Source organism: Lepidochelys kempii, chromosome 7 (assembly GCF_965140265.1).
Source record: "Lepidochelys kempii isolate rLepKem1 chromosome 7, rLepKem1.hap2, whole genome shotgun sequence".
Lineage (NCBI taxonomy): Eukaryota > Metazoa > Chordata > Testudines > Cheloniidae > Lepidochelys > Lepidochelys kempii.
Window position 1 is genome coordinate 53,710,750 of NC_133262.1, and position 18,419 is coordinate 53,729,168.

At 44.9% G+C, this 18,419-nt stretch overlaps 1 protein-coding gene across 2 annotated transcripts; it reads left to right on the plus strand.

Moving 5' to 3' along the window:
- Positions 1–1,095: 1,095 nt before the first annotated feature.
- EIF3F (eukaryotic translation initiation factor 3 subunit F) lies at positions 1,096–16,632 on the plus strand. Of its 2 annotated transcripts, XM_073352820.1 has the most exons (8): positions 1,100–1,423; positions 1,667–1,737; positions 2,288–2,367; positions 3,249–3,386; positions 6,730–6,821; positions 9,120–9,256; positions 9,991–10,104; positions 16,201–16,632. In XM_073352820.1, the coding sequence occupies exons 1-8, from the start codon at positions 1,132–1,134 to the stop codon at positions 16,276–16,278; spliced, it is 1,002 nt and encodes a 333-aa protein (XP_073208921.1). In that variant the 5' UTR covers positions 1,100–1,131; the 3' UTR covers positions 16,279–16,632. The 2 variants fall into 2 exon arrangements, with proteins under 2 accessions (XP_073208924.1, XP_073208921.1); XM_073352823.1 differs by lacking the exons at positions 9,991–10,104; positions 16,201–16,632 and adding an exon at positions 7,493–7,689 and having other exon boundaries at positions 1,096–1,423; positions 9,120–9,223.
- The last annotated feature ends 1,787 nt before the right edge of the window (positions 16,633–18,419 follow it).

Sequence of the window (18,419 nt, forward strand, 5' to 3'; positions counted from 1 at the left end):
GGGTGAATGGCTTCACTGCCAAATCCAGAGAAGGAAAAGCAAGAACTGAAAGTGATGATACTAGAAGGCCTTGTGGCACAACACTGATCATTAGCTGTTCTGTATTTCCATCTGGCCAGCCAGCAAGGAAGAGATGTCTAATAGCTGGGGCACGAGCCTGGGATACAGAGTGACCCGGGTCCAATTTCCTGCTCCACAACACACTTCAGATGAGCTGGGGCAAGTCACCTAGGCCCCACTCCTCACAGGCCTTTAGCCTCCAAATGTCCATTGACATGAGCAACTGTTGAAGGTCTCAGAGTAACAGCCGTGTTAGTCTGTATTCGCAAAAAGAAAAGGAGTACTTGTGGCACCTTAGAGACTAACCAATTTATTTGAGCATGAGCTTTCATGAGCTACAGCTCACTTCATCGGATGCATGCCGTGGAAACTGCAGCAGACTTTATTTATACACAGAGAATATGAAAAAATACCTCCTCCCACCCCACTGTCCTGCTGGTAATAGCTTATCTAAAGTGATCATCAGGTGGGCCATTTCCAGCACAAATCCAGGCTTTCTCACCCTCCTTCTCTCTGCCCTTGGCTGCAGGATGGCGACATGGGGAGGACAGCCAGACGGCCATCCCCCCCCTCACAGGGGAGATTCAGTCAAGAAGACGGTCAGGCACTTGTTACCATGGTCATGACCCCATTTGAACACATTGTGTGATCACTGTACCATGCCAGTGACAGCAGTGGGGTGGGGTCACCAAGGGAGGCTGCCTCCAGAGGCTCCCCCCTCCCCACTGGAAAGGCCCTATGCCCTCCCAGGCCAGCATCAGGTATAGCCATCGCCAAGCCAATAGAGGAGCTTCTGGATGCTGAATGGGTGGGTCACCTCTAGCCAATGGGAAAGCTTGTGGACACTCACGGGCGGGAACAATAGTCAATATCAGCCAATGATGAAGTGACCTACTTTCGTTCTCACCCACTCCGCGAGCTCGGTCTTCCCCTGCGCTCTCCCGGTTGGTTAATAGGCGAAGGAGGCGGGCTGTACTCATCTTCCATCCAATGAGAAGGCAGGGTTTGTAACAGCTGCCTGGTTCAGCCTATTATTGCTGGCGTGGGTAGTCTCGCTCCTTTCTTTACAAAATGGCGGCGGTAGCTCAGGTCCCGTCCCCATCCCCGTCCCCATCCCCTGCTCCCGTCCCGGCAGCCCCAAGCCCAGCAGCCGCACCGCCAGTTGCGGCCACCCCAGCGGGAGGCGCAGCGCCGCCTGTGCCTCCCACTACAGCAGCCCCGGGTCCAGCAGGCCCGGCAGCGCTGCCTGGCCCCTTCCCCGGCGGCCGCGTGGTCCGGCTGCACCCGGTCATCCTGGCCTCCATCGTGGACAGCTTCGAGCGGCGGAACGAGGGCGCGGCCCGGGTCATTGGGACCCTGCTGGGTAAGAGCCCCCGTGGTGAGCAGGGCCCGGCTCTCTCTCCCCGCCTCCGTTCCCCCGAGGCTAGCGGAGCCTGGACCAGGCTGCCCCTGGCTGGTCCAGGCCCCTTCCCTCGCCTGGGTTCCACCTTGGCCCTCGCTGTAAGGGGAGCCTGAGCTTCACAGCTGTGTGGCGTCTCAGGGAAGAGCCTGGGGTGCTTGAGCCCGCCCAGCACCTCCTCTCAGTCTCTCTCTCTCTGCTCTGCAGGCACTGTGGACAAGCTCTCAGTGGAAGTCACCAATTGCTTCTCGGTCCCACACAATGAGTCCGAAGATGAGGTGGGTGATGGCCTCTGCTCCCTGAGTGTGTCCATCCTAGCACAGAGGAGAGTTGGGAGACTAAATGGCATGACAGTGACGCACTCTGAAGTACTCAGATGGAAGATGCTGAGTATTAGTGGGCTAGCTCACTTGGCTATCAGGATCGCTGTAGGAGTGAGAACAATCTCATCATGCTAATGTTTGTACTCCTTTCCTGCATGTTTCACCTTTTGCCTTTGGTATTCCGGAAGTCCTGGATCTGTCTGAGTCTCTGTTAGCACATGTGGCTCTAGAATTCACTACCCTTTGAGTGAGGTGTGATTAGAAGAGTCTACACGTGATGTATGTTGGCAGGGTCTTTTGGTGAAATCCTACCATGTTGTCCTAGTGTATGGAGGGCAATGAAGTGCTAGTTCTGCTTGCAGTGGGCTGGTAACTACTAAGGGAAAGTTCTTCTCTGAATTCTAATTGACCACAAGAACCTTCCATTTCACTGCCTGCTGCTAGAATTTAAATTTTAAGCGCTCCTGCAGTTGATTGCCTCATGCTGCTTTGTTGTGGTTTTCAGGTGGCTGTTGATATGGAATTTGCTAAGAATATGTATGAGCTGCACAAGAAGGTTTCCCCTAGTGAAATCATTTTGGGGTGGTAAGTCATCTTCTCCACTGCAAACATGTGACCTGTGCTTAGCAGTTATGTGGCCCCATTATGCACCTTGAAATATTGTACACTGCATTATAGATTTTGAATAAGCAGCATAGTTTGCTGAAATAACAGCTGGGGATATAGAATATAAATCTCAAGAAATGGGATATATTTTTTAACGTGAGACTAGGTATCATGGGAAGGGAATAAAGTGTATGTAGTGGGGCAATATTTTCTGATACTATAGTCTTCTCCCAAGAGATTGTTGGAAAATCAGGTGAAGTGATGTAGGGAACTGCACTTTATAGACCTCTTGGGGTGGAGTGTGGAGAACCTCATTAAGTCTCTTGAGGTTCTGTGAACCAGCTTTGTTTTATTCCTGAAGAAATAAATGCAAACCCTGACTCCTCTTTCTCTTCAGAAGGTTGTTGTGGAGGCCCACAGTTTATATACTTCAGTGAGGTCTGAGCTGTAATGAATTTAAGTTAATTATGTTTCGAAGATATTAACTGCAGGACAGTTAAAGCAGCTGGATTAATATAGTCCTGTATTTTTAACTCTGATGGTCAGTTCATGGAGGAATTGGGTTGTAGCTCTTTACCTAAGAGCTTATTTTCCTATAATGTGCTTTGAATTACTTTTAATCAGAGAGCAATTCAAAGCCTAATAAGTGCATCAAAAATCATGTGTCTGATTTGCAAAGTGCAGTGATGTCCTGAGCAGATGGTACTCAAACTTTTTTCCTTCACATCCTGCTACAAATTGATCATGTGTTCAGAGCAGAGTTGTGTGCACATCATTGCTTAATGGCAAATATCCCAGTATGTCTGAAATATGAAGTGTTGGATGCCCAGGTCTCATGTTCTTATGTTGTGTTTTCTAAGGTATGCTACGGGCCATGACATTACAGAGCACTCTGTCCTGATCCATGAGTATTATAGTCGGGAAGCACACAATCCAATCCACCTCACTGTGGACACCAGTCTCCAGAATGGGCGCATGAGCATTAAAGCCTATATCAGGTATTTTGGGGAGATAGATCACACTTTGGAAAGGGGATCGCCAGTGGGCTTATCAAAAAGGGACACAGTAGGGTAGGGAGGGATTTAATTGATTGTCCTAATTAGGGCAATCTTGTCTCCTGGCTAGAACAGAGGCTGTGAACCAGGTCTCTTGATTCTATTCCCAGCTGAGTCTTTGGTGGTGGTGCTGTGCTCAAGTGACTTAATCTCTGAGATTCTGTTTTCCCGTCTATACAATTGTATTAGTACTTGCCACACTTAACAGGGGTGTTGAGACTTAATAAAGTTTTGAGAATGGCTTGACCTCCGCAGATGAATGGTTAGTATGAATGTCACTTCTGTAATTTCCTTTTGATTAACTGAATGCTTGACTTTCCCCATTGAAAACTATATAAACTAGGGGGACAAGTATAATAAGGGACCTAGGCAAATTAGAGGATTGGGCCAAAAGAAATCTGATGAGGTTCAATAAGGATAAGTGCAGCTTCCTGCACTTAGGACGGAAGAACCCAATGCACCGCTACAGACTAGGGACCGAATGGCTAGGCAGCAGTTCTGCGGAAAAGGACCTAGGGGTGACAGTGGACGAGAAGCTGGATATGAGTCAGCAGTGTGCCCTTGTAGCCAAGAAGGCCAATGGCATTTTGGGATGTATAAGTAGGGGCATAGCGAGCAGATCGAGGGACGTGATCGTCCCCCTCTATTCGGCATTGGTGAGGCCTCATCTGGAGTACTGTGTCCAGTTTTGGGCCCCACACTACAAGAAGGATGTGGATAAATTGGAGAGAGTCCAGCGAAGGGCAACAAAAATGATTAGGGGTCTGGAACACATGACATATGAGAAGAGGCTGAGGGGACTGGGATTGTTTAGTCTGCAGAAGAGAAGAATGAGGGGGGATTTGATAGCTGCTTTCAACTACCTGAGAGATGATTCCAGAGAGGACAGTTCTAGACTATTCTCAGTGGTAGAAGAGGACAGGACAAGGAGTAATGGTCTCAAGTTGCAGTGGGGAAGGTTTAGGTTGGATATTAGGAAAAACTTTTTCACTAGGAGGCTGGTGAAACACTGGAATGCATTACCTAGGGAGGTAATCTCCTTCCTTAGAAGTTTTTAAGGTCAGGCTTGACAAAGCCCTGGCTGGGATGATTTAATTGGGGATTGGTCCTGCTTTGAGCAGGGGGTTGGACTAGATGACCTCCTGAGGTCCCTTCCAACCCTGATATTCTATGATTCTAAGTTTTTAGCGACAAAGAACCCCTGGGAATCTCTAGAATTCCTCTGGACCAACAACTGTGTAACAACTATTACAGCTCCCCACAAGTATGAATGCGGTTCTTGGTGAGAATGAGTAACCTGCTCAGTCTCTTCTGCTTCAGTGTAGGGGAGGCAAACCAGATAAAGGGTTACTGTCTCCTCCTTTGAATAGGTTTCAGAATAGCAGCCGTGTTAGTCTGTATCTGCAAAAAGAAAAGGAGTACTGTGGCACCTTAGAGGCTAACAAATTTATTTGAGCATAAGCTTTCGTGAGCTACAGCTCACTTCATCGGATGCATGCAGTGGAAAATACAGTGCGGAGATTTTATATACACAGAGAACATGAAACAATGGGTGTTACCATCACTCTCATTACAGTGTGTATGGAAACACCCATTGTTTCATGTTCTCTGTGTATATAAAATCTCCCCACTGTATTTTCCACTGCATGCATCCAGTAAAGTGAGCTGTAACTCACGAAAGCTTATGCTCAAATAGTGCCATAAGTACTCCTTTTCTTTCTTTGAATAGGTTTGTATGCAGAGTAGAGAAATGTCCTCTAGTCCATCCCCTTGTGCTGAGGCAGGACCACATATACCTAGATCTGTGGTTCTCAAACTGTGAGTCAGGACCCCAAAGTGGGTTGCGACCCCATTTTAATGGGGTCGCCAGAGCTGGTGTTTAGACTTGGTCATACTTGCCCAAGCCCGGACACCTGGGGCTGAAGCTGAAGCCCGAGTCACCACATGCTGCCAGGGCCAAAACCCAAAGACTTCAGCCCTGGATGGCAGGGCTCAGGTTATAGGCCCCCGCCAAGGGCTGAAGCCCTTGGGCTTTTAGGCTCTTTCTCTCCCACCCCCCACCTGAGCCTGGGATGGTGGGACTTGGACTTTGCCCATCCCCCAGTCAGGGCAGCGGGGCTCAGGCTTCAGTCCCCCTTCCTAGGGTCATGGGGGTTTTTTGTTGTCAGAAGGGGGTCATGGTGCAATGAAGTTTAAGAATCCTTGACCTAGATCATCCAATTATGAGGATTCCACAGCCTCCCTTGGAAGACTATTCCAATACTTAACTATCCCAATACTTAGAAATGTTTTCCTAATCTCTAATCTAACTCTCCCTTGCTGCAGATTAAGCGCATTACTACTTGTCTTACCTTCAGTGGACATGGAGAATGATCACAGCCTTTAATGTATCTGAAGACTTATCAGGTTCTTCTCCTCCCCCATCCCCCCCAGTTGTCTTTTCTCAGGACTAATCATGCCCAGTTTTTTAACCTTTCCTCATAGGTCAAGATTTCTAAACCTTTGATCATTTTTAGTTGCTCTTCTCTGGACTTTCCAGTTTATCCATATCTTAAAGTGTGGAACCCAAAACTGGCTGCAGTACTCCTACTGAGGCAGGGTATGGCAGAACAGTTATCTGCCATGTCTTGCATAAGACACTCCTGTTAATACACCCCAGAATATTAGCCTTTTTCACAACTGTATCACATAGGTGGCTCATACTCAGTTTATGCTTCACTATCCTTTTCTGCAGTACAGTCTAGCCAGTTGTTTCCCATTTTGTATTTGTGCTTTTGATCTTTCCTTCCTAAGTGAAGTACTTTGCACTTGTCTTTATTGATTTTCATTATGGTCCAGTTTATCAAGATCCTCTCGAATTCTAATTCGGTCTTCCAAAGTTTTTGTAGTCCCTCCTGGTTTGATGTCATTTGCAAATTTTATACATAAATTCTCCAATTCGTTATCCAAGTCAGGAATGAAAATATTATGTAGTACTAGGCCAGGACTGACCCCTGCAGAACCCCGCTAGACATGCACTTCCAGTTTGACAGTGAATCGTTGATAATTACTCGTTTGAATATGGTTTTTCAACCAGTTGTGTACCCATTTGATGGTCATTTCATCTAGACCACATTTCCCTCTATTCATTGTGGGAATGTCATATCATGTCTACTGCTGCTCCCTAATCCAGTAGACCAGTAACCCTGTCAAAGAGGGAAGTGAAATAGGTTAGGTATTACTTGTTGTTGACACATCCGTGTAGGCCATTACTTATGCTATGTTATGTAAATCTTGTCTTTTCTAGTGCTCCGATGGGGGTCCCTGGTAAGACCATGGGGGTGATGTTCACACCTCTGACAGTGAAGTATGTTTACTATGACACTGAGCGGATAGGAGGTAAGCCGGCTTGTTGTTCTTGTTGGTTCTACCCAGATTATTTGGGTGCTTGATTTGTGTCTGGGGATCACAGGGATCTGCATCCCTAGCTTGTGTACCTGAGTGCTGCTTACTGAAGTCATTGCCTTAGTGCTCAATGCCTCATCTTCTTCTTTGTTTCCCTGCCCCCCATATTAGGGGATTTCTTGTTGCTGTTCAGTGCTGATGAAATGGTGCTATCAGACAGGGTGCTGGGCATTGGTGAAAGTCGAAGTGGCCCAGCATTTTGGGGCAGAGTGGAACAGATGTAGGAGTTGTGAAGTGAATGCAGAGCAATGAGCTGTGGGGTAAAATGGAGGATTGTGACTGGATTAGAAAGTGGAATCTGGTGGAGAAGAGAAACAACCAAGTCAGGCCACAAAACCAGTGGAAAGAAGCAAAGAGATTATAGATAAAACTGGAGAGACAAAGGGAAAAGGTGTCTGTTCCTAACCTTAAAGACATTGGGAGCGCTCGTCCTCGGGTCAGTAGTGGCCTTTTCTTTCAGAAGGCCGTCAACTTTGATAACACACATGCCTAGTACTTGGCATGTTTCATCTGATTTTTTTTTTTAATCAGAATTGACATGAGACAACAGGGAACTCCTGAGATTGTATATCAGAGTTTGGAGAACTATTTCATCTATTTGACAGCACTCTGTGTAGTCCAGAGGTCTGCAAACTGGGATGCAGAGGAATGTTTGTGGGGGCCTGGCTGGGGACCAAGCCAGCTCCCATGGTGGGTGGGGATGGAGCACCACCCAGCTCCGTTGCCACCCCTGGAACCCTGGCTGCCAGCCCTGGCCGTGTCACCGCAGCCCAGCGATGGGGGAACGGGGGCATGGACAGAGGTAAGGGGGTGTGCAACATAAAAAGTTTGGGGACCACTGATGTAATCAGTTTCCAATTTGAGAGTGTCTCCCAGCAACTTGGGAGAGAGAAACATACAGAACCAGAAAACGTGATTGTAAAACCATTAAAAAGGGGGGTTGCTATTAACTCTTAAGAACTCTATTTCAAATTATTAGCATCCCTTAAACTCCCCCTACTAAAGTGAGACTGTATATATCATGAGGCTAACTTACAAATTTCTGATTACTGGATGTGAAAATGCATCAGGGACAAGCTGAAGATGTCTTTGGGACTTCTTGGAGTGTATAAGTTGTAACTGTACTAGGTGCCAGGCAGGCAGCATTGTCATTGCTTAGACCTGGGGAAAGAAGGCTGAGCGAAATGGCTGGAATCCCTCATTCTTTTTCAGACCAAATACTAATCTGATGCTTCTCAAGATGGAGGCCAAAACTTTCAAGCTTGGGTGCCTACAGTTTCATGTTTAGGCATTAAAGTGCTCTAATTCTTAGATGTTCTGAGCACCTGCATTCTCCATTAAGATCAATGGAACGTGTGCCTGTGTCCTCCGTTGCTCCCCCATGTAGCTAATATATTACTACTGGGGGAATTCTGCGCCAAAAAAAAATTCTGCGCACAATATTTTAAAATTCTGCAGCTTTTATTTGTCAAAAAACATTACGTAATCACGCCAGTTTTAATTATTTTGGTGATTTATTTAAAAATACCTGTCAGCAAGTATGTCTGAGAATACAGACACACAAATTCCCTACGTGGTGGTAGAGAGTTTAAAAAAAAAAAAAAGACAATCCAGTTCCTGTTTCCCTGCCCCCTCCTCCCCACAGCCCAGTTGGGGGATGGACACCTGCAGCCTTTACCTCCCAGAACCCAGCCATGTGCCCCGCACAAGCCAATACATCTGAATCTCCTGTGGCTGTGCCCCCCCCACCCCCCCCAGCCCAGACACCTACCCGTCAGAGCCCAGGGAAAGAGCTTGATGCTCAGTGCCAGGTTTGTGTGGAGTTTCCTGTGCACTGCAGCCACCTTTCGTCAGAGCATGCTGGGAGCTGCAGTTGCCTGGATCCCTGTAGTTCTCTCCCCATTCCCCTGGCAGTATCTTCTATGTGCGAGCTGGGCTCTGCCATGTCCAGCAGCCACTAGTGGCAGCCAGCAGCACTGCAGTCCATCTCTGTGGGGGGGAAGGAAATTCTACACAAAGCACTAATTTCTGCAAAAATCTGCTTTGCACAGTGGTGCAGGAGCACTATATACCCTGTGGAAATGCCAGCATTACATTGGTAGTGAAGGCAGCACTGGAAAAGCATTTCCTGTTTTGCTGCAGCAGATGTCATCCTAAAAATCTCTGGGGAGTGGTTGGTGGTTGAAGCTGACCTTGTGACAGCCAGTTTTCTCAGCATCTCTCTTCTCGCAGTTGATCTCATCATGAAAACCTGTTTGAGTCCCAGTCGAGTGATTGGCTTGTCCAGTGACTTGCAGCAGGTGGGGGCAGCGTCAGCCCGGATCCAGGATACCCTGAGCACAGTGCTGCAGTATGCAGAGGATGTGCTGGTAAGGCTAATGTCTGTGCGATCCTGTGGCCAAAAGAGCTAATATGATTCTGGGATGCATAAATGTGAATCTTGAGTAGGAGTAGACAGTTATTTTACCTCTGTATTTGGCACTGATGCGATGGCTGCTGGAATATTATGTCTAGTTCTGGTGCCTACAATTCAAGAAGGATGTTGATAAATTGGGGAATCTTTAGAGAAGAGCCCAGAGAATGATTAAAGGATTAGAAAACATGCCCTGTAGTGGTAACCTTCCCTTTGTTAAGCTAAATATATTGAGCTGCTTCAGTCTAAGGGATGATTTGATTAATCTATAAATACCTACATTAGAACAAACATTTAATAATGGGCCTTAGCCGAGAAAGTTGTAACACAATCCAACAGCTGGAAGTTGAAGCTAGATAAATTCAGACCAGAAATAAGGCATACATTTTAACAGTGAGCAACCACTGGAACAGTTTACCAAGGGTCATAATGGATTCTCCATCACTGACAATTTTTAAATCAAGTTTGGATGTTTGTATAAAAGATCTACTCTAGGAATTATTTGGGGGAAGTTCTATGGCCTGTGTTACACAAGAGATCAGACCAGATGATCACAAAGAATCTGAATCTATTTCAGCTCATACAGGAGAGGGTGAGAGCTTTCCCTGCATTTGTGTCAGCTCTTCCTGTTCTGTGTAGTAAATTTGTTGTATCTTGCTCATTGTAAAATGTCTTTATTTTTATGGTTAGTCAGGTAAAGTGGCTGCTGACAACACTGTTGGGCGCTTCCTGATGGATCTTATTAACCAGGTGCCAAAGATTTCACCGGAGGACTTTGAGACAATGCTGAACAGCAATATCAACGTGAGTCCTGTTACTCAGTTCTTCTGGGTGTTCTTCATGAGGAATCTATCTGGGATCCACTGGGGATCCGCAGCAAATCTATTGCTTACCTGTTTCTGGGTTGTGGAAGACAAGAGAGGTGTCTGCCCTTTTTTCCCATCTATCAGCCTGGCTTCACAATTAACAAATGTTACTGAAATTAAAAAAAAAAAGTATGAAGGGAGCTATTCAGATCTGCCAGTACCCCCCAAAAGCTGAATAACAGTAGGAAGCATTAACCAAGCTTTCATAAGAACAGTAGTACTGGGTCAGACCAAAAGTCCATCTAGCCCAGTATACTGTCCTCCAACAGTGGCCAATGCCAGGTACCCCAGAGGGAATGAACAGAACAGGTAATCATCAAGTGATCCATCCCCTCTCACCCATTCCCAGCTTCTGGCAAACAGAGGCTAGGGACACCATCGCTGCCCATCCTGGTTAAAGCCATTGGTGGACCTATCCTCCATGAACTTTTTTTCTTTTTTGAACCCTGTTATAGTCTTGGCCTTCACAACTTCCTCTGGCAAGGAGTTCCACAGGTTGACTGTGCGTTGTGTGGGAAAAAATCCTTCCTTTTGTTTGTTTTAAACCTTCTTATTTCATTTGATGACCCCTAGTTCTTGTGTTATGAGAAGGAGTAAATAACACTTCCTTATTTACTTTCTTCACACCAGTCATGATTTTATAGATCTCTGTCATATCCCCCTTTGTTGTCTCTTTTCCAAGATGAAAAGTCCCCGTTTTATTAATCTCTCCTCATATGGCAGCCGTTCCATAACCCTAATAATTTTTGTTGCCCTTTTCTGAACCTTTTCCAATTCCAATACATCTTTTTTGAGATGGGGCAACCAGACCTGCACACAGTATTCAAGATGTGGGCGTATCATGGATTTATATAGAGGTGATTTATTATATATTCTGTCTTGTTATCTATCCCTTTCTTAATGATTCCTAACATTCTGTGTACTTTTGTGACTGCCATTGCACATTGAGTGGACGTTTTCAGAGAACTATCCACAATAACTCCAAAATCTTTGAGTGGTTACAGCTAATTTAGACCCCATCATTTTATATGCATAGTTGGGATTGTTTTCCAGTGTGCATTACTTTGCGTTTATCAACATTGAATTTAATCTGCCATTTTGTTGCCCAGTCACCTAGTTTTGTGAGATCCTTTTGTAGCTCTTCACAGTCTTGGGACTTAACTATCTTGAGTAATTTTGTATCATCTGCAAATTTTGCCACCTCACTGTTTCCCCCTTTTTCGATACCATTTATGAATATGTTGAATAGAACTGGTCGCAGCTGAGACCCTTGGGGGACCCCACTATTTACCTCTCTCCATTCTGAAAACTGATAATTTATTCCTACCCTTTGTTTCCTATCTTTTTAATCAGTTTCCAATCCATGAGAGAACCTTCCCTCTTATCCCATGACAGCTTAGTTTAAGAGCCTTTGGTGAGAGACTTTGTCAAAGGCGTTCTGAAAATTGAAGTACACTATATCCACTGGATCCCCCTTGTCCACATGCTTGTTGACTCCCTCAAAATTTTCTAGTTTTAATCTTAAACCTTAACATTCAGTTAACACACTACAAATGATAGAACTATATAGAAATGAAAAGGAAATCCAGAAAAGAGAAGGTGCCTGAAAAGTGTTGTAATGTTACCCAATCTTGAACTTCATAAGGAACCGAGTCACTGTTCATAGGATCATGTAAGTAATAGTTCTGTACAGAAACCTTAGCATAAGTGGTTTCCCAAAGAGAGTAATGATTTCCCCCACCCTGCCTTGCATTCAGGACATTGTCCATAGGTGTAAAATGGAGACCAGGTTGCAACACAGTCCTGAAAATTATCTTCTAGGCATGATATGTCAATGACCAAAACAAAACCCCACCCTTTCTACCCACTCTCGTCATAAGAATGAGAATAGCCATACTGGGTCAGACCAATGGTCCATCTAGCCTGGTATCCAGTCATCTGGTACCTGCCACTGTCTGAGGTTCAGAAGGAATGAACAGAAAAAGGCAGTTATTGAATCATCCATCCCCTGTAGTCCAGTCCCAGCTTTTGGCAGTTGGATGTTTAGGGACACCCAGAGCATGGGGTTGCATATCGCTGGCCATCTTGGCCAATAGCCGTTGATGGACCTATCCTCCTTGAGCATAGCTTATCCTTTTTTGAACAAGGTAATAACTTTTGGCCTTCACAACATCTGGCAATGAGTTCCACAGGCCGGCTGACTGCATTGTGTGAAGTACTTCCTTATGTTTGTTTTTAAATCTGCTACTTATTAATTTTCATTGTTCTTATGTTGTGTGAAGGGGTAAATAACACTTGCTTGTTCACTTTCTCCATACCAGTCACAATTTTATAGCCCTGTATCAGATCTCCCTCTTCCCCCCTCCCGCCCCCTTAGTGATCTCTTTTAATCTTTCCTCATATGGAAGCTGTTCCATACCCCAATCATTTTTGTTACCCTTCTCTGTACATTGTCCAGTTCTAATGTATCTTTTTTGAGATGGGGTGGCCTGAACTGCATGCAGTATTCAAAGGTATGGGCATACCATAGATTTATATAGTAGTGTTAAAATATTTTCTGTCTCATTATTTCTCCCTTTCCTAATGATTCCTAACATTGTTAGCTTTTTGACTGCTGCTGCACATTGAGTGGATGTTTTCAGAGAACTACCCATGATGACTCCAAGATCTTTCTTGAGTGATAACAGCTAATTTAGACCCCCATCATTGTGTATGTACAGTTGGGATTATGTTTTCTAATGTGCATTACTTTGCACTTATCAACATTGAATTTCATCTGCCATTTTGTTGCCCAGTCACCCAGTTTTTTGAGATCTCTTTGTAACTCTTTACAATCAGCTTTGGACTTAACTATCTTGAGTCATTTTGTATTGTTAGCAAAGTTTGCCACCTCACTGTTTAGTCCCTTTTCCAGAACACTTACGAATACATTGAATAGCACTTGTCCCAGTACAGAACATTCAGGGACCCTGTTAGTCACCTATTTTCATTGTGAAAACTGACTATTTATTCCTACACTTTTTGTCTTTTAATGAGTTACTGATCCGAGAGAACTATCTCGTATCCCATAATTCCTTACTTAACAGCCTTTGGTGAGGAACTGTGTCAAAGGCTTTCTGACAGTACAAGTACACTATATCAACTGGATCACCTATGTCAGTATGTTTGTTGACACCCTCAATGAATTCTAATAAATTGGTGAGGCATGGTTTCCCTTTACAAAAGCAGTGTTGACTCTTTTCCCCAACATATTGTGATGGTGTCTCTCTCATAATTCTGTTCTTTACTATAATTTTCAACCAATTTGCCTGGTATTAAAGTTAGGCTTACCGGCCTGTAACAGTCAGGATCCCCTATGGAGCCTTTTCTAAAAATCAGTGTTACATTAGTTGTCCTCCACTCATCTGGTACAGAGGCTGATTGAAGCAATAGGTTACATACCACAGTTAGTAATTCTCCAATATCCTATTTGAGTTCCTTCAGAATTCTTGGGTGAATGCCATCTGGTCCTGGTGACATATCACTGTTTAATGTATTACTTTGTTCCAAAACCACCTTTGACACATCCATCTGGGACAGTTCATCAGATTTGTTCCCTAAAAAGAATGGCTCGTGCGGGAATCTCCCTCACATGCCCTTGATCCTTTAGCTCCTCAATTGTCCAGTAGCCCCACTGATTGTTTGCCAGGCTTCCTATTTCTGATGTACTTGCAATTCTTTTTTTTTGTTTATCTTTCGCTAGTTGCTTTTCAAATTCTTTTTTGGTCTGCCATATTATCCTTTTACCCTTGCCAGAGTTTATGCCCCCTTCCTATTTTCCTCAGTAATATCTGACTTTCATTTTTAAAGGATGTCTTTTGGTCTCTAACAGCCTCTTTTGCTCTCTTGTTAAGCCATTGTGGCATTTTTTGGTCCTCTTACTGTGTTTATTTGGGGTATACATTTAGTTTGAACATCTAGTTATATTCTTAAATAGTTTCTATGCAACTTGCAGGCATTTCAGTCTTGTGACTGTTCCTTTGGATTTCTGTTTAACTAGCTTTATCATTTTTGTTTAGTTCCTCTTTTTGAAGTTAAATGCTACCACAGTGGGTTTCTTTGGAATTTTTTTCCACTATAGGGATGTTAAATTTAATTGCATTATGGTTGCTATTGCTGAAAGGTTCATTTGTGTTCAACTCCTGGACCCAGACCCTGTTCTCCACTTAGGACTAAATCAGGAATTGCCTCTCCCCTTGTGGGTTCCAGGACTAGCTGCTCCAAGAAGCAATCACTAATGGTGTCTAGAAATTTATCTTTACATCCCATCCTGAGATGACATATGCAGTCAATGTGGGGAGAGTTGAAATCCCCCATTATTTCTATCTTCATAGTGTCTCTAATCTCCCTGAGCATTTCAGTCACCTACACCTTTCTGCTCAGGTGGTTGGTAATATATTCCTGCTACTGTACTCTTTATTATTCAAGCATGGAATTTCTAGCCCTCTAGAGAGAATGGCATTTCTATCCACATTGTGGGAAATGTGGTCCTTTCCCAGTCTGCAACCGTCACATTCTTCATGGTTGAGTATCTGATGTGAACAAGGATTCTTAGTAACTTGTCAGGTTAGGCTGAGGGAATGAGCCTCGTAAAGAGAGAGGGCCAAAATAGGCAAAACCAGGCTGGTGACTAGAGAAACTGTTTTTAACTAGTAACCAAAAATTGGAAATAGGCAGGCAAAGCTATCTGGGAGAGATGAGGGAACGTCTCAAGGCAGCCTTTTCAGTAATTAAAGGCAAAGGATTCCTTCTTACACTTGCTAGGAATTGTGTGCATAACCTGAAAGCGCTGAGATTGTCTTGAGACATGAAACTTTTAGGACAACTGTGTAAATAGCCAGATCTTACTGCAATCTGGATTTGAAAGATAACTGGCAACTGGAATAAAAGGTGATGCACCTAATATTTTTGTCTGGTAACTTTAGGCTTCACATTTTTTAAGGAGCTATTTCTGTGATGTGTACGTTGCCCATGACAAACCTGCATCAGTACCACTTCATGCTGTGAGCCCAGCAGCTCTAACAAACTAAGCCGAGTGTATCCGTTGCTTAGAGCACGGGACTGAGCCCACTTCTGTTCCCAGCTCATCTTCCTGTGATAAGTGGAGAGAATCACAATTTCTATTCCTCAGTTTGCCCAGCTATAAATTAGAACAACTCTTAAGTGTAATGTTTGTAAGGCACTTTGAGACCCTGTGTAAAAGTGGCAAGTTTTATAAGCAGGATCAGGCTAGTTCAGTAGTTGGATGGGAGACATCCAGGGATCAGCTAGTTACTGCAGAAGGGGTGGTGTTGATTCAGTAGGAGCATTTCCTCAGAGTTGGTTTTGACCCAGTATCCCCCAAGCATTGCCTTGGGCTGCTGAATGTGCCATACCAACAAAGGCCCATATCACTTTCCCTAAGGATAGGGTTGTCGACCCCCGTGTTCTAGCTAAAATCAAATACTGGTAACTACATGGTCTCCCTTCATTTCTCCCTGCAGTTTTGATTGAGTGGAGCATTCACTTCCTGTCCTCATGTCCTAGCGTAGTGGTGGTGTGTGCTGTTTGAACAACTGCTTCAATTCATTGCTGGATAAAGAGAATCACTCCTGTGTAAAGTGGTTTGGGATTTCTAAAGATGAAAGTTTCTACTTCTGACTTGGATTGGGAATCAGGATATATGGATTTATATTCCTGATTCTCAGTGACTTGTGTGACTTTGTCGAAGTCACTTAACCACTATATGCCTTCTCTTCTCCATCTGTGAAATGGGGATAATGCTTGCAATGCTCTGAGGACTATAGATAAAAAGCACTGAAAGTTCCGAGTATTATATGAATGCAAGGTATTCCAAACTGGTGAATGAAGTGGAAACTAAGTTGTGGAGCCATCAGTGTCACTCTGAAGAATGGTGATTGGCAACTGCACTGTTTGTAAATTGCTTTAATGACACAAATTCGCATCTCTTTGATTCTCTGAATCAGTCTAATTGCTGTCCATTTCTCTTTCTCAGGACCTGCTGATGGTGACCTACTTGGCAAATCTCACTCAGTCGCAGATTGCTCTCAATGAAAAACTTCTGAGCTTATGATGGACTCCCTGCCTTCTGTCACTTGAGAGCCTGAAGATACAGCAGAGCTACTCTTCCTACAATCTGTTCTGCTACTGAATTTAGTTGGACATTAATGTAATTGCCTAAATGATTCAGTATTCCCCCATATCCCTCTTGATTCCCACCTCCACCCCAAAAAAACCTTCCACTGTGGTTCAGATAGTGAATCAAAACTGGGTGTGAGCCAGTTTTATTATTGAAAATGGAATTAATTGATGGCTACTCTTTAGTGCTCATGAGCTGCTGTCCTAGGTTAGCCATTTATATAACAAACACAACTCCATTGTATTGTGAGGATTATTGTTTCTAAATAAAGTTCCATTCCACTGATAAGAGTGACTTTGCATCCATAGGTGTGTCATGTTCCTCAATATGTGGTAATACTGTCTTTTTAAAAAAAGTTTCCTCTCCTGAGATCAGTTATAGAGCACATAGGAGCACGCAAAGTTCTATAGAGTCCCTGTGGTAGAGGTGAGCAAACTATGGCCCGTGGGCCACATCTGGCCTGCGAGATCGTCTTGCCCGGCCCTTGAGCTCCTGGCCAGGGAGGCTAGCCCCCAGCCCCTTCCCTGCTCTCTTCCCCACCCTGGCAGCCTCAGCTTGCTGTGGTGGTGGGGCTGCGAGCTCCTGCTGGGCAGTGTGGTGGCATGGCTGCCAGTCCTCATGCTCTGAGTGGCATGGTAAGGGGGCGGGGAACAGGGGGGTTGGATAAGGGGCAGGGAGCATCAGGGGACAGAGGTTCGGGGGGGCAGTTGGGACGGGGAACGGGGGGTTGGATAGGCATGGGAGTCCTGGAGAGCCTGTCGGGGTGGATAGGGGCAGACAGGGAGCTGGGGGGGTTGGATATGGGGTGGGGACCGGGGGGGGGGGTCAGGGGACAAGGAGCAGGGGGGGTTGGATGGGTCGGGAGTTCTGAGGGGGGTAGTCAGGCAGTGGGAGGGGGAGGATAGGGGCCAGGCTGTTTGGGGAGGCACAGCCTTTCCTACCCAGCCCTCCATACATTTTTTGGAACCCCTGTGTGGCCCTCAGGCCAAAAAGTTTGCCCACCCCGGTGTAGACATTTGGGCTTGGGCGGGAGCCCAGGGTTTAAGACCCTGCATAGTGGGAGGGTGCCAGAGCTCAGTCTGCAGCCCAAGCCCGAACATCTACACTGCAATTAAACAGCCCCTCTAGCCTGAGACAGCAGGCACAAGCCCGTTTCCTGTTTATAACTGCAGTGTACACATACCCTGAGACTCTCTGCCACTTTTTTTTGTAGTCTAGATGTACTCAGAGATGGGCTGTCAATATTTGAACTGCTATTCTCATAAATTCTGGCTTGAACAGAGCTGATCTTTCCAGCTACTGTGCTGACATGAATATTCTCTGAGCACATGACAGTGAGCACCTGTTCCCCTGCAGGTATTTAACCATGCTGAAATGAGAACTCATTGTCATATCTAGTATCAGCTGTATGTAACGATCTATTCCCCCTGTGTGCTTAGCAGAGTTCATGGTGTGTGTAAAATAATCCCCTTGCTGGCTGCCTGTGACCAGGTTCCTCCCAGGCATATATTCCACTAAGTCAACCTTTGCCAGAGCGACAGCTTGTGATTGAAGCAACCCCTTCTGTACAAACTGATATTAAAAGCATTTCTTAGCCTATTGTCTCTGCAGAGTCTGTGCATAACTCTTGGCAATCTGCCATTCAGCAAGGGTGCAGGTGCTACTGTCTGCTGTTTTAAATCGTTGAAATACAAGACTGATTGTGAACATCTTTTAGAGCCTGTGCACTGGGAAACTGAAAAAAGACTCAGGCATTGCTTTGTGTTCACACTAAAGATGGTCTGTACTGATTTATCAGAATTAGCAATTGCTGGGGATCTTTAATATATAACAAGGACTCTGTGTGTGTGTGTGTGTGTGTGTGTGTGTGTTTAATTGCAGGTGGGGAGGTGTTAATGAAACTCCGGCACTTTCTAGACACTCAAAGCTTCTACAGCAGAAATGTGCTGCAGTGTGCATAATAGGGCCATGCAAATTCTGTCTTGAGAACTGATGCTGATTACTTTTCTGTACTCTGTTCTACTGTAGTTTTTAGTGGTGCTTGACACAGTTGGTTATTCTAATCAGAAGGCGCT

What these genes read in the sequence shown, in the direction of transcription:
- EIF3F (XM_073352820.1), top strand. Translation starts at nt 1,132, where the DNA reads ATGGCGGCGGTAGCTCAGGTCCCGTCCCCATCCCCGTCCCCATCCCCT. An exon ending in GGTCATTGGGACCCTGCTGG is followed by an intron (nt 1,424 to 1,666) that starts GTAAGAGCCCCC and finishes TCTGCTCTGCAG; the next exon opens with GCACTGTGGACAAGCTCTCA. An exon ending in AGTGAAATCATTTTGGGGTG is followed by an intron (nt 2,368 to 3,248) that starts GTAAGTCATCTT and finishes GTGTTTTCTAAG; the next exon opens with GTATGCTACGGGCCATGACA.